This window comes from Vidua macroura, chromosome 6 (assembly GCF_024509145.1).
Source record: "Vidua macroura isolate BioBank_ID:100142 chromosome 6, ASM2450914v1, whole genome shotgun sequence".
In the NCBI taxonomy this organism is placed as follows: domain Eukaryota; kingdom Metazoa; phylum Chordata; class Aves; order Passeriformes; family Viduidae; genus Vidua; species Vidua macroura.
In genome coordinates this window covers 6,007,921-6,030,086 of record NC_071576.1, presented here as the reverse complement: position 1 = coordinate 6,030,086, position 22,166 = coordinate 6,007,921, and the positions used below count along the sequence as shown (strand labels likewise).

Here is a 22,166-nt window from a genome sequence, read left to right as displayed (position 1 = left end):
CTGCTGCCTCTCTGGCTACGTAAAAAGAGGGCTGAGAAGCACAAGGGGCTGCAGTGACCCCAGAGCATCATGAACCACTCTGGAGAGGACTCTCTAAGCCTGTTTCCCAGGTGCTGGAAGCACCCAACACAGGCTAACAGGACCTTGGAAGTGAGTTATAGACCATGCACTCTACCAAGAGTGTGAACACAACAACGTGAAGAGGCTCCCCTTCCATGGCAGTCAAACACACTTGGTCTGCTTCAGCAAAAATGTGGCACAGGTTGCCCAGAGAATGCCTCACCCCTGGAAGAACTCAAGGTCAGGCTGGATGGGGCTCTGAGCAGCGTGGCACGTGAAACACAGCCCTGCAGTCTGGGCAGTGCAGCACCCTGCCAGGTTACCCAGCCTGGGGATGCACACACACCTCTGCACCCAGGGGCTGTGATGGAAAACCACAGGCTGGCCATGGCTGCCCCTCCCTCACATAAAATCTCCTGGTGGATTTTGGAGGTGCCAGATCCAACACAGTCTGGTGTTTCTCTGGGAAGTGGCTCCAGTCATTTTCTGGGCTGAAAAGCAGGAGTGCAAATGATGACTCCAACAGAGACACACTGATGTTCTGCACTGGAACAGCTGCCTGCTTTGATGTAAGAGGTATATAAAATGACAGAATGAAATTTTTGAAGCCCGCTTCCACTAAAATGAATAACAAAGCCTCTCAAACATTATTTGAATTCACCAGGAATTATTGCACTGACACAGAAATGATAAATTTTCAGTTTGTGTTGCCCAGTAGGCAGAAAAACCTGAAAGACTCCAATGACCTCTCAAAGGCTCCAAAACCCATGAATCCTGCTTCCTCCCTGTCTGAGGCTGCACTGACATTTCTCTGCTGCAGCAGGGCAGCATCTGGCAGACCATCTTGTGCTGCCTCTGCTGTCTGATGGCACTAACAGCAAAGCAAAGAGCTCAAGACTTCTGAAAAACTTAAATTACCAGCTCAGTCTCCATCTCTGAAATGAGTATCTGCAGCCCATGCCCCTGTCCTGACCATGTGAGAGGCTCTTGTGCAGCAGGAGGGGTGAAGTGCTGAGACTGCACAGTGTCCCCTACACACACAGGGGAAAGGTTTTCAGAAGTGTAGCTCCTCTTCCCCGTGACCCCCTTGGCTGCACTCAAAAACAGCTGGAAAATGTCTTACAAAGTGTTTGCTGTTCTGGCATTCCTGGGAAGGCCAGAGGTTGACACTTGCTTCACAGGTTTGATAACCCTCAATGTCCTTCCAAGGACAACCTTTCAGTGCAGGTGGTGAGAGATGCTCAACAGAAAGCTTTTTGTGGAAAGATGTCATCTCTTAATGCTTAATTATCTCTATTTTTCCACAATAACCATGAATGCAGCACAAGCCTCAGCCTCTGGCACACAGGTGAAGAAACACAAAGAAAACAAAAAATTAACAGTAACAACAAGGCAAACCAGAGATGTTCCTGAGCAAAAAGAAACCCAAATCCAAGATGCCTCCCAGCAAAACCAATAACAACACTATCAAGCTCAAACCTGAACCAGGCTGTCAAGCCCTTGCTCTGTGACCACATCCAGCCATGGGAAATTACCCCATTCCCAGGGTAAGGAGCCCCTTGGGAGCATCCTCAGACTGGGATCCTTTGGGCTACACCAGTTTGCTGAGCAGCAAACTGGAGCAAAGCTCTCCCTGACCTCAGCTAACCCTCCCAGCAGCCTCGCAGCCAAAACCAGCAGCTGGCATGAGCCAAAACCATGACTTCACGAGATCATTTGAAAACCTTTAGTGAGAGAAAATGCAGCAAGCCATGACAAGAAATTAAAATCTGGGGATTAGTCCACAGAGGGCCTGTGAAGTTACAAGGAAAAAATGCTGCTATAGCAGTGCCAACCATTGGGGAAAATCTGTGTCAGCCTTGGGAGCTCAGCCTGCAGCAGGAGACGGGTCCTCCCCTTCACCCATGGCTCAGACATGCTGGGAAGGGCTCCAGGACTCTTAGGACACTGGGCAAGGCTGTGGTGGACTCTTCCATTGTTGCTCACATGCAGCATTGCAACTTCTGTCTCAAGAGGCTGAGTCTGCAAATCAGTCTAACGGCCTGGGAGTCACTGCAGGGATGTTTGCACAAACCAACCATTTCCTTGCATTAATTTCCTTGAATTACAAGTCTTCTTTCTCAATACTGGAATCCCTGATTTGTTTTACGTAGCTGATTATGTGTTATTTGCATCAGGACAATTAATTTCATGAGTAATATCATAGATTACGTGAGATTGCATCACGTTCTAGAAAAACATTAACAAGGCTCAATCCTATCACAGGAGTGCTGCACTTCAGGAAGAGAAATACAACTTTCTGCTCAGCCACTCTCTTCACACTGTCAGCCATCTGGACAAGAAAGAAATCATTCTCTCTTGTACTAAAGAACCTTTTAGACACACCAGTTTCTACCAGGTCTCTGGTGTATTTACTCTGTAAGAGAAATCCTGTGTCCCAGAAGTTCTTTCAAACACAAGCACACAGCAGAGAGGGAGGATATTCCCAAACATACAGGCAGGGAACAGAGACCAAGGAAAATTCATCATTTTATTTTGCCTGTCACAGATAGGATGGCAGTACCTCAGTATCACCTCTGCATCACACCCCGTGCCTCACAGGGCCCCTACTCAAATTGTGGCACTGTAATAGTCAACTCAAACTGTTAAAGGATTGGAATATTTCCCTGGTCATGGTTTTAAAATTTGCCTGTTGGTGTTTCTCCCATGTTGGTACCAAAGTAAAGAGCAGCAGCAACAGCACAGGAGATTAATGCCCCACAGTCTTCCCCCCAGTAATGAGGGAGAACAGATCAGAGATACCCAAGGTGCTTCTCTTCATTAAGATTCATGAGCTAAACTAACAGGGCAGAAATTAACTGGAAAGGAAATAAGATTTCTCAAAGATCCATTTGATCTGAGACAAAAGGGAATCATTATATAAATAGAGCAATTACTCTAATTAAGGCTTCCCTACATGAATCTCTCAACTGAATGCTGAAAACAGTTTGGCTGCCTATTATGTAAGGCAAATAAACCCATGGTCTGGAGTGTCATTAGCCCTCAAATAAAGAGGAAGAAAGATGGTTCTGTGGTTCTGTCTGTTAATGCTTATATTATTTTTAATGACTGGAAGCCAAGAATCTTCCTTTTCTTTTCTTTTTTTTTTTTTTCTTTTAATACAAAGCTGCTCATTTCGAGCCGGAATTGTCTTTCGCTCTCTTGGGCAAAGCTCCCATCAGCCTCCATCCCAGTCCTGCCAGGTGAATCTCACAAATGTGCCTTATTTCCCCAGGCAAGAGCAATCCAGGCCTTGGACACACAAGTGGGTTACAAGAGCTGAGGGAAGAAGCACAGCCCAGTTTCACTAAAAGGTGTGGCCAGAGAGCTGTCTCATGGAAGTCCTTGTACTTAGGGCAGCTCAGCCAGTGCCTGGTTGTGGCTGTGAGCCAGGCACTTGGAAGCTGGACTCCTCCTGACCTTCCCTGAGTGCTGCTGAGAGCAGGCCTGGAGTCACCGTGGCGCTCTCAAATGCCACCTCTGTCTCATCTGGGGATTTGCCCTGACTGCAGACATCAGAGGCCACGTGGTGTTTCTGCTCCTCTCCTGCACACAGAAGGATCAATTGCTGGAAGCCCTGATCGCTACCAGTGCAATTCGTGGTGGTGCTGAGGCAGGATGTGACCCCAAGGGTGTGGGTACCCCCACACTGCAGTCCTGGCTACACAAAACTGGGAGCAGGTGAAATCCTTCAGTGCAGAGAAGGCCCAGCCAGCACAGTGCCAGGGTTCAGAAGTACAAGGCTGCCCCGAAAGCATTTTAAGGAGAGGGGGGAGGAAGAGACAGAGTGTGAAATATCTGTTATCTCCTTTTCCAGATAAAAAGGGGAAGGGAGGTAAAAATAAGTCTTCAGCTCAGCTCCCTAAAAGCCAGAAGAATGTAACAATAAGCATGACAGAAGTCACATGTCCAATGTGCTAGCCCCAGGCAAGAAGGACAAAATGTCAGTGCAGTGGGTATTAAGCAGATAAATTTGATCTCACTTTCCTCTGGTGCAGAAATGGCTGCTCGATGCTGCCCAGACAGAGCTCAAGGGAACAAGAAGGACTCACTGGATTGCAAACAGTGCTGAGCAAGAGAACAGCAAAATAAACCAAGGTGGACTGACTAGCAAAATAAACCCAGGTGGACCGAGCAACTCCCATGTGGGACAGACACATCTGGCTCCAGATCTCCCAGTGGTGTAAACTGATGAGACTCTGCTGACTACCAGAATGAAATGTTGTCTGAATAGCTACAAACTTCCTCCTCACTGTGTTAAAATCTACCTGTTTCCTTGCCTCTCCCCTCTCATCAACAACAAACTCATCAACACAAAAGTAGAATAAAAAGGCCACAAGTATCAAGTGCATTGGCCCCTGAGGATAACTACTGATTTTTGAAGCTTCTGCTTTTGGTACTTCTCTAATAAGTAATAATAAGTATACACTAACTTCAGTCATTGACTATGTGGAATATTTGACAAATGTTTTAGTGAGTGTTCTGTGCTTTCAGAAATGAGGAGTCACCCCCCACAGGGGTCACCAGCTGCAGAGGCTGCTCAGACAACATCAAAATCCTGCTGCTGGTTTTCAATTACCACAGTCAGGCTACAGGTACAGCTTGGGGATATGCAGGTCCATTACTAAATCAATACATCAATCAGAGTAGCACAAACACAAAGGCAAAATGAGCATCACACTTATTAACAGACGGGGAGCATGATCCCACTCTCATTTTAAGCAGAAATAAAATCCTCCTTGGGTTGCAGGGGAAAACAATTAATCCTTTTCTGATAGTCCTGTCAAGAAGAGGAACTGGGAATCTGTTACACAACCCTGGGTGGTCTATTTACTATTTGTCAAGTACAAAGGGGACTAAAGTGCCCTGAACAAACCTGTAAAGTCCAATAAAGAAAAAAAATACTTCAAAGAAGCTTTTTTTTTTGTAGTCCTGGTTATATTTCAATTCTTTTAATTTTAAAGTTCCCAAGGAGACACAGCATGTCATAAAGTTCAAAGCTGGAGGGATGAGTAAGACCTAAAGCCCTGGACAGTTCAGTCAGTCAGAGTTTTGGTACCTCTATCACAGTGTGAAGACCTCCCAGTTAGATGGACTGGCCCCTTCTGCCAGGGGCTGCACAGCCAGAGCTGGCCCCATCCCAGCAATCATTCCCAACCCCAGGCTGGACCCAGGTTCTCAAAGGAATCCTTAGGATTTGCCCCAAGACTGGATTTTAATGGACTTCACCAAACCCCTTTTGTGGGTCTTCGGTATCAGTTTAGATATGGCAGAGCTGAGGAAGGAGCCTGGGCCACAGGTCTTAGGCTCAGACACGGGAATTGCTCCTTCCTGAGCACCAGGGAGTAAGGAGGAAAAAAAGATGGGGAAGACAATGTTGGCACTATGAATACACCTTCACCTTCCCCCATCCCTGGCAGGAAAGAGGAGGATGAGTCACACTTGATGTTACAATAGGCTGCTTCAGGAGCTTTTTCTGAAGTAAATCTGAGCTTGCACGCTGCTGACTTAAACAAGAAGCTAATTTCAGCCTGTTGGAAAGGGAATGGTAAAAGACCTAATGACTACTTCAAGATTAATTTGGCCTTGGCAAGCTCTATACAGATACCTGTAGTTTTCTTTCAGAGTGAATTATTCAGAAGCATGGGACTATCACTGTGGGGAAGAGAAGTGCTTCAGAAAAAGGTGTGATCAATCAACAGAAGAGATTAAAATCACTGGGGAAAACTGTTTGCTGTTTAAGAATTAGGAGGGAAAGAGTAAGAGACAGCAGGTTACAGATATGGATGTAGAAGCTCAGGCAAAAGAGGTAAGAAGGCAACCTATGGTGGGGCACAGCCCTGTCACCTCACCACGGTGTGTTAATAGCAGAAATGGTCTAGGCAAGAGATCATTTAAAACTGCAGAGTTCCTCCCCAGCTGGGAAACAACAGGCTCCAGAGCCCTGCTTTTGCAGCAGTGGTTGTGGAGCCAACCAGGAAATGCAAGATGAAAGCATTTCTGAAAAACAAAATAAAGGAAAAATGTGTACACAGATCCAGCACGGAGCTTCACAGAGAGATTTCAATATCAGCCTCATGCTGAAAGCCAAAGCTTAATCAAATTGTGCAAGAGAATTTACGGAGACTGCCAACTCTGAAGAGATGCCAAGGAGAATAATTTATTGGCATTTGAAGGCACTTTTAATATCTATCTGCCTTTGTTAGCAGGCTCCTCAGCTCTGAGGATAAAGCAATGAGCTCATCCAGCTCCCTCTTTGATTTCAGTGGGTCCACCATCGTGCTGTTCCTTTTCCTTTTGAACTTTGCCTAAAAAATACATCTGGTTCATTCAGAAACAAGTTCATTCTGTCTATTCCAGCACTGAATGTGAAACAGATTATCTGCCTTTCTCTGTCACTTGGAAAGGAAGAACCTGGCTCAGATCTGCAGGATACAAATGCAAAGGGGAGACACAACTTGAGCAGTGACACAAAGGCACCATCAGCATCTGGCTGCCTCTTTTCACTCCTAGGAGGTGTTCAGGAGAGGCCTGAGGAGCACAAACACTGGGGTTTGGTCGAGTTTACACAGGGGCCAAAGTGACTGCCCAGGACTTAGGGAAAAGGTGAGGCATGAAGGCAGCAGAAAGCACAGATGTTACAATGAGTGATGTGCTGAGGGAGGAGGCAGACACCCCTGTGACATCTGAGCTGGTGACAGCTACTTCTGACCTCCCCCTATCCAGAGGTGCTCGACCCCAAAAAACTGCAGAATATGAACAGAATAAACTTCTTCAAAGTCCAGAGGACCTCACCCTCCTGCTGATGTCAGGGGCGAGCAGCTGCAGCAAGTAGGCAGCTGGGATCATCCACACCTCTCCTGAATTCAGACATCCTCGTCAGCAGTTTGGAAACAGACCTTTCCCCTCCACTCCTCTGTGACAGCAGACTGTTTGTTTTGATTACATTAAAAAATCTTCCTTTAAGTCTTTCTGCTGTAAGAGCTCCACCCCTTTGCCTCCTCTCCTCATCAAGGCATTTCCAATTTGCCCACAGTGGTGGGGCCAGTCTGGTTCAGCACAGAGCATTCACCATCCACAAAGCCCTTCTGAAAATAAGGGGTCCTCACTGAGGGCTTGGGCACTCAGGGTGGCACCCTTAGGGTGGGCAGCTCACTTTGCCTTCTCTCTCTTAGCAGGCCCTGGATGAAGTGTTCCAGGGAATTTTCTTTTTTATTTGCATGTGGACACTTCCAGTATTAGAAGGAAGCTTATAAAAAAGAGGGAGAAGGACTTTTTACACAGGCAGATAGGGACAAGGGGAACAGTTTTAAACTGAGAGAAGAGATACAGATTAGATATAAGGAAGAAATTCTTGGCCATGGAGTGGTGAGGCATTGGCACAGGCTGCCCAGAGAAGCTGTCAATTATCCCTGGAAGCGTTCAAGGCCAGGTTGGGTGGGGCTTGGAGCAACCTGGTCAGGTAGAAGGTGTCCCTGCTCATGGCAGGGGGTTGAAACTAGATGGTGTTTAAAGTCCCTTCCAACCCAAACCATTCTGTGATCTCACCACTCTTTTCTTCTCAGGTAAGTGCCTGCACAGCCTGAATCTCCAGGGGCTCTGCTGGAGCTGTTATTCTGCATCCAGCCAAACTGGACTGCCCTGTGCACTGGCCATGTGGGACACGAGGAGCTCCTCAGTATTTCTTTGGAATGACAACTTCTACTCCCCAGGGAGTCCTGGATTCAACTCATACACACAAACATAGCAATAAAATTTATCTCACTTTATCATCACTTAGGATTCCTGAAAAATGATGGGAAACACTGTTCCTTTTCATGACAAGGAGGGACAGAGGAAGGTACCCTTCAAATACAGTTTTTCCTCACCTAGTGTCAGCTGCAGATTTAGGGAAGAAGAAAATCATACACATACACGCACTTTCCTAACTTCCACCAAACTTATTTCTATGTATGCACATGGGTACACATAGGAAATCCCAACTCCCTCACCTTGTGGTCTGACAGCCAGAAACAAGTCCATAAAACATAGGTTGTCAGAGCAGGACCTTGCTCCTGTTGACCCACAAAGCACCATTACTGCTGCAGCTGAGTCTGCAGCACCACTCCCAGACAGGACAGCCTCCTGGAGTTAACCTGACAGTGCAAAGGGGATTTTACACAATTCTGCAAGAACAAAGTCTCGGTGTCTGGAGGTGGGAAAGGAACTCAGTGACACAAAGCAGGAAAGAGTTCACTCAACCACACCATTTGCCTTTTGAGTCACTTCCAGGCTGTTGTTCTCTAGAAACATGGCTCAAGTTTTACTTTTGCATCCTTGGCACTGTAGTGCTGATGCAATTTTTCTCATGCTTGCCCTCAGCCAAGCTCCCTCACTTTCCCACCCCTCTCACTCTTCACACCAATCCAGGGGCATTTGGGCACCCTGGTGCCATTCCACCTGCACTGAGAGAGAGCACGGGCTGCTAAAAACACAGCCAATTTCCTCTGCACCTTCTTCTTTTCTTGTCTGGTGTTTATTTCTCACATAAAACCCACTTGGAGGTGGATATAACCACTTCTGCCCACTCTCTTAACTCCAGTAGGGTTTTTCTCAGAATGCACGTCTTTAACCAGCTGGAGGAAGAACAGGATTTAGTCTCATTTGTGTCTCCAAAACATAAAGCTACAGGCAAGGCTGCCTAAGCCTCACTTTTGGAAGGAGCATTTCAGCTAGGCCAGAAATATTTCAGAGCTCTCATTAGGACTGGGGGTTAGCATAAAAATGCCAAGAGACATCCTTGGCTTTAGCAAACTCAGCTGTGACAGGAGTTTGGAAACCCAGGGTGTAGAAGGCAAAGCAGTACTAACACTTCCCTAGGGAGATGCTGCTTTCCAGCCCCTGCTGTTACCAGGCTCTGAGGGTGAAAACATCTAAGCTGCACTTGTTCATCCAAATTTCCAAGCCTTTGGGCCAAGCATTGCTACTTGAGATCACCAATCCATGGAGGGACTCAATAGGCTTAGCCCTTCTCTCCTCATCTGAAACCAAGCTCAGAAAGGAAAATCCCTGCAGCTTTCCCAGGGAATTTGCTTCCCATTACACCATCGACTTCTGAGACCTGATTTTCAGTGTGTGCCTCCATTCTCCCCTCAAACTAAGCTGCCTGTGAGCCAGGCAGGGTGGCTGAATTGCATTTGAGAAAGGCATGCATGAAGTGAGTGAAACATGCTGCCAAAAACCCACCCCGCTTATGGGAAGCAAGAGGATTGTATTTCATTTTGCAGTTCACTCAGCTCAATCCCAAAGCTTCATGCTGCCTGGAAAGCTCTCCTCTGTGCTCCAGCACTTTTTGGTGGTGACAATTAACAAATTCAGAATATTGATATGCTGTAACAAAGTAATCTCTAGCTGCACTCTCCCCGTAAGAGATTTGGTGCAGCAGTCTCTGCGCACTCACACAGTTTCTCCCTCACAGTTTCTCCATGATCAGACCCTGGTTACTGCTCTGTCAGCTGATGGCAAAGTATTTTAAATAATTTATTTGACACACACAAACACAATAGCTCCTTGTAACTGCCATGAACTCCTTGCAATTGCATTCAGGTAGGGCAATGGAGAAATTAGGAATTAAAATCAAAGCAAAACTTATGTCTAGAATAAGCTGAAGTGGTCTGAATCCATTCAGCAGCAATCCTCCTGTCCTGCAATTTTATTACTCCTACAAGCAAATCCATGCCCAGTTTGACTTGCTCGCACAAGTAGAGGAGAGCTCAGTTTGAGTCCTCTCCTCCTGGCTTCAAGCATCAGTACCTGAATTCCCCAGTGACACATTCTGACACAGCAGAGTACACAAGTGAGATGTTCAACTTTCCTCCTCTGGGAATACTGACTCTATCAAACCTTGCTGATTTACCTCTGTCCTACTCCCTTCCCCAGCACTCCAGGGGAAATTTCAAGGACAAAAAAGAAAAAAAAAAAAAATAATTAGAAAGGGAAACAGATAAAAACCTTTTTTTCTGGAGCACAAATATTTCCTATTTCAATTCTATACAAAGTCGGAGGGCACTGAGGTCAGTTTTGTTTTCCTTGGTACCTGTGTTCACAAACCCTCCAGGAACACCCAGTGACGTAAATGAGGTCTTAAGAACATAGTTTTGTTATGATCAAGAAACTGCAAAGATGAACAGGGTGCAATCTTCAGAAACCATGTGGTTTCTGATGAGGGGAAATTGGTGAAATGCAATTACGCAAAATGAAAGCCAAACGAGGCAAGAGCATCTGTGAAATGACTAATAAAAGTCACTATCCTCATTTAAAATGAAGCTCTTCACAAAGGCAAATGAATCCAGTGCTTTCTAAACCTAGATATATCTATTTGTAGAGCATCACTAAGCACCTGTACCAAAGTACACCTAAGAATTTGATTTTCATTTCAGAGCTTTGTACCATTCAAACTCGGTGAATTCTCACTAGTCCTGTTCAAGGTTAGAGACCAGAACTTGCAGTGAGGGGATAATCCAGTTACTAAGGCTACTAAGGCCTTAGCCTGCAATACAAGAGAATCCAGGTTTAATTCCCTGATCTTCCACGGGCTTCCCATGCCATGTAATTACTTACAATCATTTATGTCACTGAAGTAGTTGGATGCTGATTTTCCAGAGCTTTTAGCATCATGGCTAGAAAGTACTGTCACAGCTCCAAATCAGAGAGCTCAAGTGCATGTTTTGTTGGAGAAAAAAAACAAAACAGTAATTAGAAGATGCTCATTCAGTCATAATGCTGCATCTAAGAGAAATATTAGCATCAAAAGCGTGTATAAAAGTAAATCTACATATTTAGCATCTAGAAAATTTACTGTCTTTCTCAAAAAAAAAAAAAAACCAGGTTTACCACTCTGTGTTATACTAACACCCAAAAATACTGACCAAACAATATCAAAAATATAATGAAAAATGTAATACCTCAGCAGCGATAACATTTGTTATCATTCAAAAGAAATCAAAGTGTCTGTGTGTGTGGCTTCCATTTTAATCTAGAGCCCCAGAAAATCTCTTGACAGGATGTTTCCTTCCCATTAAAGCCATCATGCTCTGATGCTTCTTTAGAATTCAGTGTAAGAAGGAAAGGAGGAAAGAAGGAGCTCTTCCAGTGAACAGCTCTTGGCCCAAAAGCAGCTACTGTGAAGCTGCAGAAATTCAGCCTGTAGGCAGCTATCACCAGTGCTGTTAAGTAAGATGCAACAATCACCTCCAGGCAGCAGCCACCCAGGGAGCAGAAACACTGAGGAGCTGAAGGTCCAGTGAACATCTCACTTGTCAATTCCCAAATCCCAAATCCAAACTGTCAAATCCCAAGAGTCTTGTTGAATGCCTCAAAATCCAGCCTTTTTCCCCAGAGCAGACACAGTGTAGTGCTTTTCTTGAGCAGTGCATGTGCATTTCAGAGAGGCAGCTGTGATTTCATTTGTTTGTCACCAGCAACAAATAATACAGCAGACAAGCATAATACAACATACAAGTTTTTCAGGCAAGGAACCAGCAGTTACTGAGCTGACTGGTTTTGGAGATGCTCAATGCTTTCTATTTAAATTCTCAGCTCCCTGCTCAATTCTGGCCTTCTTCTTCCAGTGCCCCTCATCAAGTTCCTTGTCTATTAATCACAGAAGGGACCTTAAGCTGTTAAAATCTGAGCTGTGAATACAAACTAGAGCAGCCTGGGGTGACTGCAGCTTGCATTGGCTGTTGCTGGCAGGCCATATCAGCATGAGGAAAACACTCATTTCATCAAGAAGCTAAAACACAAATCATATTTTATTACACCCTGAGATTCCTGTTATGACAAGCATCTACACGACCACATTTTACCTCCATCTCATGATTATGCAATATACCTGCAACAAATCCACTCCTCTAGGACTTGTCACTGCAGAAGAGGAATTGGTACTTAAGAGGTACTTAAAGTCCCAGTTCAACCACATAAACACTGCTCCAGAAGCTGCAATGAGTCTGAAGTTCATGTTTATATTTAAAATATGTAGCAAGTTATTTACAAAACCCAAGAGGGCCTCCAGCATCACAAACAATCACTTCTGAACACAACCTGTGATTTCAAAGCTCCTCTTACTCCTCCAGGAGTGGATTTTATTGTCAGTTGACTTCGGTGAAATTTATCAGATGTATTTTCAGCTATAGGAAGCAGTTGCTTGACTCACAACAGAAACCCTTCAGCAGAAAATTTCCACATTTTCGCAACTAAAAACTCTCCTCTTTCCCTCAAATGGTCCCATCACTGACTACCCCATTTCTCTGGGCTAGTGCTCCATGAGTTTCTATAAATTACTACCTTATTCAATGATTTCTTAGATCCTCTATTACCATAATATTTACTGGTATCCACTCTTAAATGCATCTTTGTCCACAGTGCTTTATCGAGAAAAGGGAATACTCTGATCCTTCTCTTTCCAAAAGGTTCTTAGAGATATTTGGTGATGTGACGAGGGCCAGGAAGAAGTCAGTAGCAGAACAGTCAAGTTAGGTCTCCCAGTTCATAGTTTAACACTCTTGTCATAAATCACCTTTTGATTCCTTACAGGCAGGCAGTTCCAGTGCATTAGGCTCACACAGAGCCCAAAATCTTCAAAGCTTAGTTCCCATGTCACAGGCAAAGATGTGAGGCATGTGGATGAAGAACTCATGGAAAAAGTTGGGAATACATGGCAGGACAAGGACAGAGTGTTGCCAGCAACAGCTCTCCTCAAACTTTTTGCTGTTTCTTTTCCTCCCAAACACACAAAAAACAAACCCCTGTCTTTGCATGCAGATAGGCAGCAACCCTGGGGGACGTTGGCATTACCAGAGAGGATTATCAGGAAGCCTTCACTTCTTGGCCATATGGCTGCTACTGATTAAACCCTGTGTTTGCTTCTGTTCTGGGAGATGACCACACACTGTCAATCATTAAGCAAGCAGGGGAATGCCCAGACACACAGACAGGTTCACACTCCACTTGCCAAATTGGCTACTAAACCATATAACTATGCAAACACACCTAAGTGTGGCAGGATGTTCTTTCTGTTTACCCTTCAATCCGAGATAAGAAGAGGGTCAGGGTCAGACTCTCACGCGATTTCAACGTGCCAATGCCCTGGCCCTGCTCTCTTTTGCTGGAATTAGGCTGGAGAAAGCTAGGACAGAGAGCAAACAGCCAAAGGAACTCACTGCTTTGAGGATTGCCACTGCATCCTGCTGGAGCCACGTCGGGTAGACGACTTCATCATTCAGAATGGCCTCGAAGAGGTCGTCCTCGTTCTCGGCCTCAAAGGGCGCGTGGCCGCACAACATCTCGTAGAGCAGCACTCCCATGGCCCACCAGTCCACATCAGGGCCATACAGCATCTCCTGCAGGATCTGCAGCACAGGGAGGAAAGAAACACCAACCCTGAAGCTTCATATAGGAGCAGGGGAGGAAAGAAGGGTTTGGAAATGGTAACACAGAAGTTCTCGCTAACAGCACTCTCTGTTAGGTTGTCCAGGAATATGAGGTGATCTCACTCTGGGAACCCCCAGATCAGCACAAAGGTACATCAGGTGCTTTAAGCAAGGGCTGAATTAGCTTGGCTGGGTCACCTGGGAAGGAAGGCCTTAGAACGATGCTGGGGCTGAGCTGGAGGAGAAGGGGCACTCCAGCAAAACTGGCTGAGCTCAGAAGCAGCTGAGCAGCCACGTGTGTGAGCTGACATCACCTCCTCCTTACCCTTTCTTGGGAAGAAAACACCTACCTGGCTCCTACAGCAAGGCTTTCAGCTGGACAGGGGAAACAGTGTCAGTGTGGGAGAATGGTGCAAACATCAACCACAGACAAATTCAATTGTGTTGAAGGATGTGAAACCTTGTCGGAACATCTGGCAGCATCTGGAGGCAGCTGTTCCTTAAAGAGGTGTTTATTAATTTTGTAGTGAGACTGGGGAATGACAGGGAGTGTGAGGAGGTAGAAAAAGGAACTGTGTAACGAAGGAGAATTCAATCTCCTTTCAAATCAAGCTGAGACAGCATCTGTATGTGCCTCTCAAGATTTTTGCAGCTCTATTTCGATTTTTCACCTCACATTTTCTAGAGAAAAATATAGGCTTATTTTGGTGTCTACAGCAGCCTGAAGATTTACTCATGCTTTACTGATAATACATCTAAGGAGGAAACCTTGAGCTCAGCAATCAAATGAGGCAAAGCCAAAGACACTGGCAGTTCCAAAAGCTAACTTACACTTTTCACATGGTGGCCATTTTCCTGACCAAAGAAAGGTTTCCTCACCTCTGGAGCGATGTAGTCTGGCGTGCCACAGAAGGTGGCTGTGGTGATGCCATCGTGAATGCCCTCTTTGCACATTCCAAAGTCTGCCAGCTTGCAGTGCCCCTCGTAGTCCAGCAGCACGTTGTCCAGCTTCAAGTCCCTGAAATGAGAATCATTCAGAGTCACTGCGTGCTTGGAGCAGTCCCACACAGATGCAGGCACCATCCCAGGCCTCCAAAGCTCAACCTGCAACCTGGACAAACCTCATCTTCACAAAAAATATAACAAAAGTCATGCAGGAGAGGTTTTCTTTTGCTTCATCTCTTACAAAAGGGAAGCAGGAAGAAGCATCATTCTTCCAATGCCATTTAATGCTGCATGAGTTTGCCCACATGGGTTTCCAAACACACCACAAACCTGGCTGGCAGGGCTCCTGCTCGTTTAGCTCTGGGACTCACTGGAGCAGAGGTTGCCAGAGCTGTCAGATTGTGTAAGGATGTTATGATGCAGCAAAATGCTGCACACAGGCTGCACTCTGATTCAGCCAAGCTGCAGTGGAGCAGACACTGGAGCTGGGGAGCACAGCAAGGCCTCTGCAGAGGGTAAGCACCTTCCCTGCTCTCCTGAGGTCTTGGGGCTTCAGTCCCAGATCTCCTTGTTATCAGCCTGACTGATAAGCCCCATCTGGAGCATCATCCAAGCTGAGAAGAGAAGAAACTTCCTACTGACATCACACCACATGGGCAGGGGGAATCTTTGGGCAGCACAGGATGTCTCCATCATAAGGCAAACTCTTATAGTCCTCCCAGCTGTATCAATTCCAGCAGTGCACTAATATAAGCAGTGAACATCCCCCATAGCCCTCACTGGAGTGAGGACCTCCTTGTCACTGTCACAAGAGACCTGCAGCCCAACAAGCTGCAGGGGGACGCTTTTTCCAGTACGTCACCTCTAACAGCCTGGGAACTCCTCAAGGAAAGCAGAGCTGCCAAAATGACAGAGCCCTAACAAAGCTTATCAGCTTGCCTGACCTTGAGATTGCCCATGGGAATAGCCTGCAGCCAGAAGCACTGTCAGGAACACCACAGGTCATCTGCAGACTTAGGCAATGCCTGCCTAAAAATAGTGCAGCTCGTAGCACCTCTGCTTTGCAGCTGCCAGACAAGCTCCAGGCACCACTGCAGATGCAGGAGAGGAGCTCTGATGGGAGCTCTGTGCAGCACAAACAGCTCACAGCTCAGTTTTTGAACTGTGTCAGGTGTTGGCCCAAGAGCTGCCCAGAGCCATCACAGCAGCACCGTGACGGGGTGGCTTGACAAAGCCATCTTTAAAGTCATTCTGATGCCCACATCAGGATCAAAAAACAAAATACATCCTAGGGTCTCAGAACTCCTTCATGTGAGATTCTTATCCACTTTGCCCTTTGGTTGGATATCTCCTTCCCTAGGAAGGGAGAGCAGTAGGGAGGGTGGTAACATAGGTGGTGACATCTCCACATGAATATAAAAGCCTATGGTTGAGCTGAAAGCTGAATCCAGCTTGATCCTGTTCATCCTCTATCTATGATCCTAAAGTGAGCATCAGGGGGTTGATGGCTCTGTTGTGCATTGGCATTTCCACAGGACTCCAGACCGCCCTCCCTCAGCTACACTGCGGCACTGGAAAGATCAAGGACACATTGTGTAAGACAACCAGAGCCACATCCTCTCCTAAAGAGATAAGGAAAAGTATTCTTAGCCTCTTTTGAATGGATGGGAAAGCACAGGATAGAAGTTAAGAAATTTGCCCATGTCCTCCAGAGACAAGGCTGAACAACAGCTTCCTGAATTCTAGCTCAGATCTTAATCACAAGATCACACATCCTCTCTCTTCAACTTTAAGATGGCTTGGCTACACGAGCCAGCAAAAAGCCTTTCTGCAACACTGCTGCCCTTCCCAGCAGGCCCACGAGCTGCCCAGTGGCCAGTGAAATTTGGGTGCCAAGGGCAGTGCCCATGCCTGTTTCATGCCGCAGTGTTTGCTCTGGGTGGAATGCTCAGCAGGAGACACTTATTTTTTCCCTTCTGAGAATCACAAATGATGGCTGAGGCATGTGGGCAAAGGCTTGTCCTGGAAAGGCTTTAGGCGAGCACAGGGAGAGGTTTGTGCGTGGTTGCCCACAACAGCCCATCTTCAGCAGTAGTTTACAGCCAAAGCTCCTGTTGCTCTTCCCTGTGGTTCCTGGCAGGGCAAGGAAGCCCTCCAAGCATGAAGGCAGGCCTTGTTTTCAGGAATCTGCCAAAATGTGGCTGAAATGCACAGTTTATTCTTGGCTTGGGTTTAAATGCAGCACACACCTTCTCGGTCCTGGGCAGTGCTGGCTGTTGCAGTGTGCCCCTAAAGATACAGCTGGAAGGGGAATTTTGGTGAACTTGCTTGGAGATCCCCCTAGCAAACCTTCTTCTGTTCCCTGAAACATCCACCATGTCCTGGAACACCTTGGACATACCTCAAAATACACCATCCTTACATCTGAGCCAGCAGAAACACAGTCACGAACGTGGAAGAGCAGAGGCAAGAGGCAGCTACGGGGCTGGGCCAGCTCTGCTGACCACGTCGCCAAGGCACGCTGCCACTTCCAGCCTCTGCCCCACAGGACATGCTGCAGGAGTTCCAAAATCCCTGTTAGCTGCACAGTGCACCATGCTCATCCCAGCTCTGAGATGGCAGGAGCCCTGCAGGTGCGAGAGCGCTGCGCTGGCTGTGTCCTCCCAGAAAGCCTCTATCTCTGTCACTGCCATTCAATTTAAACTGTCTCTCGCCGGGTAAGCGTAGTTCTAACCACATGAGGCAAAGCTCCAGCCCTTGGCTTCTCCACACTGCACGTTAAACCCATTAACAGTGTCTGTTGTCTCCTCCTGACTTCGGTCCAGCAGTGTGAAACCCAACACTTGCATTTTCTATTTTCACATAACCTGTAGTGTGACGTTACTCTGGCTCTCACTTGCTCAGGCCCTTGGCTACGTGCAGATCATTTCAGAAGAGGACCTCCCATGACCACAGAAGGCTGCTCAATGCTCTTTGCTCGGCAAAGTGACAGGAGATCATCCTACGCTTCCCTCTCAGAGGTCTCATGGGCCAGCACAGTGGCAGCCTCAGCCACGGGCTCCTCTGGAGCCTGCTCTCTCTGGCTGCTCCATATGATAAATCCCTGGGAAAGCTGTGGTTTGAGCATTTGTCCCAAGCCATCCCAGCAGTTGTGAGCTCTGAACTCACTGCTTGATGCTGACAGGTCTCCCCACGCACCGAACCCTGTAAGCCAGCACGGCCACACGAGAGGAAAAACACTGACAGTTCTCTGAGATTTACAAGGAGCTCTTCATTTTTGCAACAAGGATTCCGGGAAGCTGATGAAACTGGAAGCCATCCAGCTCAGAAAGGCCAAATCTACCTCATTTCCTTAATACTTGCATTTTCCATCCAGTATTTTTAGCAGTTCCATGAAGCAGTAACGGCAGAGAGGTTTTCTGAGGCTGCGTTTCTAAGGTCCAGCTGAGGTTCTGCCTTTCACTGGCAAACCTTCCCTGGAAAACAGGCTTCATCCTGACTCAGAAAAGGCTGTCTTTGTCCTCACCCTCAGCTATGGCACACTGGCTTAATGGTCTTGTTTAGTCTAGACCCAGAAGAAATGACAAAATGAGCTGCTTCAGTGTCACTCACTGGGAGAGGTGTTCTCTGCACATCTGCTGCTCAAGTTTGACATTCATAAAAAATCCAAAATTACAATTGCAGATGATCTGGTCCTTTTCCAAAGCATCTGTCAAATGCAATTTCCCTGCACCAGGGACTTTTGCCAGGGAATGTGTGTGATACACGTACCTGCCATCTCACTCCTGATGTAGAAACTGTATTTGAAAGGATGAAGCTTAGTGGGATTTTTCCTTATTTTGGTTCCATCACCCTGTTTTGGTAAGGGCTGTCCATGTAGTAAGGAACCAGAGGTGTAAGGGTGGCAGACACTGGCTTCCTGCCTCCCCTCAAGTTTATCCCAGGGTTGCTAATCTCAGAGGTCCAGTTTAAAGCTCATTAAAGCCTGGTGCTCCCATCTCAATGCAAATCACTCAGTTGTGAAAGCAGTGGGTGCCAGCCACAAAGGTAAATGTGGCTAACATAAAACTCCAGCCAAATGGTTTTCAAAAAATACACAATGAAAAACAAAATCCCCAAACCTGAAATTAGCTAAATGAGTAACTTTGGCTTTTCTGAAGGGGAAAACTTTCCCTGTAGACACTCCTTGGAAACACTTTTGGGTGAGCAAATGTGCATTCAAGTCCCTTTGCACGCAGGGATAACTTTTTAATTTTTCTCCACCTCTTCTGCTGAAGTCATTTTACTTTGCAAAAATACTGCAATCTCCATCATGACGCAGAAAAATGCATTTTTATTGCCTGCTCTGGTAGCCAAAGCAATACACATTTCCAGCTCCTGCTCCAAAAACATTGTAATTTTTTTTTAATGAAGCAACTTCAACAGAGGAGAATGAAAGATGTACAACCAGCAGAATAGCACAGTTGGTAAGATAGTTAAGGAAAAGGCAGTAGTTTTCAAGTTGGAGGCTTTGCTCCAAATACAGTGGACAACAGATTTAAACCCATACTTTGATTAAATAAGGAGGAGAACAGATGGAGGTCTCAGTTTTATGTAAAGCCCTAAATACTCCTCTGAAGCTCATAATGTCTCCCATTTTCCTTTGCATTCATAAGGAACATCCAAACTAAAATACTTCATTTTACCTGAAACTAATGCTGTCTTGACTTGCAAAAAAAAAAAAAAAGTAAATTGCTTTTAAAAAGCCTAAACATTTATTTTGGGCCCACAAAACTATTTTCTATCTTTCTTTCCATACTAAATCTGAGAGACTCAGTTAGGAAACTCAAAGAAAATAATTATTTTCATGAATCTATTCCCACCAGCTTTGGACTAGGGATCTCCACATTTTGTCCTCAAGATTTTATACCACTTTGGGAATTAAGGCCATTTCTACTGCAAGTCTTGGGTTGTAGAGAACTTGCTTATAAGTTCCTTCACAGAAAATGGTTCACATCTCCCACATTTTTCTAATAATAACCAAACATTATTTATTTCTATGATCAAGTAAACTTTTATAACCAGAAACTCGTACTCTCATAGCCCCAAAGAAGAGATAAACATGTCCTAGGCAGTGGTAAAGCTGAGTGGCAGCAGTAAATACAGGCTGAAGCTGACACCTGCAACATATTCTACCAGAGCTAAGACATAAAAGCCCAGGCTGAGCTGGGTATTTGCTTAGGCACATCTTTAGGGCAGGAGGAAACACTGAAATCACAAGTGAAACATCAGCTTACTGGCCTTTGATAAAGGGAGCCACAAAGCAGAGATCAGAAAAGGATCAAGCTGCAGCAAGCTGGAGAAAAACAGTTGAAATCTGAGTTTTGCTGCCAAATAAAAAGAGGTAGGACACTGTTGTTACCCAACATATAAGCAGTGTGTAGGCATTTACACACACCACTGTCTGGGCATTGCAGGCTGAGATGGAAAGTGTTGCTTTACACACCTGCAGCTTCCTAGCACAATTCCCAAAATCTCATGAGATTCAGTCTGTGTGCTCCATGTTCCCCAGCACGGCATGAAGTAATGTCAAAATACACAGGGACTGCAAAACGTAACTTCAACTCTTTGTTTCCTTGAAAAAACATTCCTTTGGGTAAAGAGAACATTTATTTTGGTTTCCAAACAACCTCTGAGGTGAAACCCACCCAGACCACTGTCAGCCACACAGACAGCCTGGCTACAGCAAACTGCAACCTGCAGTGCTGCGTAACAGGACAGAAAGGAAGGGAAGATCTCTCCAGACATTTGTAATTTGTAATGACCAGAAAGTAGGCACAAAACATAGCAAGTGCCCTTCTACACTGGCCTAACAGCCAAAAGTTGTTTCCAAAATCTGACCAGACTTCAGTGTTTAGGGACTGTAAATACAGCCACCACGGCTCCAGGCTGACCTTCTCATTTCTCACAAACAAAGCAATAGCAGAAATGTGATATAATGATTCATGGATCCAACCCAGAATTCAGGGTAAGTGGTACAAGTAAGTGAAACTCTCCACTGAAAATCCACACCCATTGCTGGGCCACTTAACAGTAGACAGCTGCCTGTCCTTGCTGTCCATGGGAGCCAGAGGAGGCTTGGGGGAAAGGTCCATCCTACAGCCACCTCAGCATGTGAGCAGTGCTCCTGCCAGGAGCCCAGCACCATTCCTGGGGCTTTTACAGCCCCATCCCACCACAGCACATCCTGCAGACTGCACAGACAGCTGGGGAGGGGAATGTGGCAGAATACAACAAGAGCCTCCTGCCTTGTCTCTGCTTCACCCAACACACCCTGCTGCTTCACCACACACACCACACAGAGCACAGACCTTTGGAAATGCTCTGCAGCCATGTGTTAGGATAAAGGTGTGATGGATTAGGGATACTCAGCCTCCAAAGCAGGCTCCACCTCTCTTGCAACACAAGATGTTACAGACTGATGCAATATGGACTCAAGTCCAGGGTCAGACTCAGCACTGGAGCATGCTGAACACTCTCACCACAGCACATGGCTAAGGACTGCCCTGAGGGCAAGGTCAGGAGTGGGTGAATTAGCCCAAGACAGATCCTCACACCTGCATCTGTGCTCTTCAGGATGCCTAAAGGCACTTGGTATCAGTCTTGCACACTCACGGGGTAATTCTGATTCTTGCTCTGCTGCTTGAGCTTCAGACTAAACAGACTGGCAGGCACTGTATCCAGAAGTGCTCTGTTATTAGTATTTTAAAGTCAAGCAGCCCTCGAAGCACAAGGACAAGTTTCTACAAGGAATCTGTCTGTATTAAGGCAGCACCATGGGGTTTTTGGCAGAGATGGGCTGGCACCCAGCGCTGCTGGCTGTCCATCTGCCTGACCCCTTCCTGCCTGCAAGGGCTCCCCAGCCCACATTAGAGCACTGGCCCTCTCCTGCTGAACCCCGGGCTGCTGCTCTGAAGACAAAGCAGTGCCCAAGGCACTGACTTCTCTTACAGCACAGGAGATGGCACTACCCAGCATCCAAGACCTCTCCCGTGGTTTGAAGCACCAGCACTCCCACCTCCCCTCCCTCTGGGCACTTCAGAAGGGCACCAGTGGAAGGTTAACACAATTACTCACAGGACTTCATTGCTGCTGAGATGAGCAGGCGTGATTCATCCTCCAGTTAAAACAAGAGTGGTAAGCTCAAGTATGAAGGCAGAGACTAAAAACCCTGGGCACACCACGAGAGATGATCACAGAGCTTCCCCCACGCTGGTTGGTGGTACAGATCCAGTGGGACCTCAGTGAGTCTCTCTGGGGTCAGGCACACCCACAAGCTGCCCCTTTACTACAGCCACAGCAGCTCTAAGAGGGCTGATGACAGTGTCCAAAGGCAGCTTTACAAGGGCAAAAAGACATGGGGGACATGTGAAATGGGGCAGCTATGAGCCAGAGCCATTACTGGTGAAACACAGGCGTGCTGGAGGTTGCCACACTGGAGTAATCCCAAAGATGGCACAATCCCTATAATTTATTTATACATCTAAATTGGTGTGTGTGCATTTTTAATGGATACTTATATATCATCTATGTATTATTTGCTGCACTTTTATGTGGGACTCTAATCAGGAAAGAGGAGCTACACTTGAAGTGTTTCCTTGAATCCCAGAGCATTTGTCCCCCCGTTTACTGCAGGAAAGGGAGAGGTGGAGGGAAAAAGGCTTCGTGTCCAGC

At 46.3% G+C, this 22,166-nt stretch overlaps 1 protein-coding gene across 1 annotated transcript in view; it reads right to left on the bottom strand.

Annotated features, from left to right (window-relative positions):
• The window catches only part of PRKCH (protein kinase C eta), a 113,318-nt gene that overhangs the window by 5,285 nt on the left and 85,867 nt on the right, over positions 1 to 22,166 (bottom strand). Inside the window, exons 11-12 of the mRNA XM_053981017.1 lie at positions 14,388 to 14,526; positions 13,299 to 13,487 (exon numbers count right to left, since the gene is read on the bottom strand). Coding sequence (XP_053836992.1) covers positions 13,299 to 13,487; positions 14,388 to 14,526 — 328 coding nt within the window. The remainder of the gene's footprint in view (positions 1 to 13,298; positions 13,488 to 14,387; positions 14,527 to 22,166) is intronic.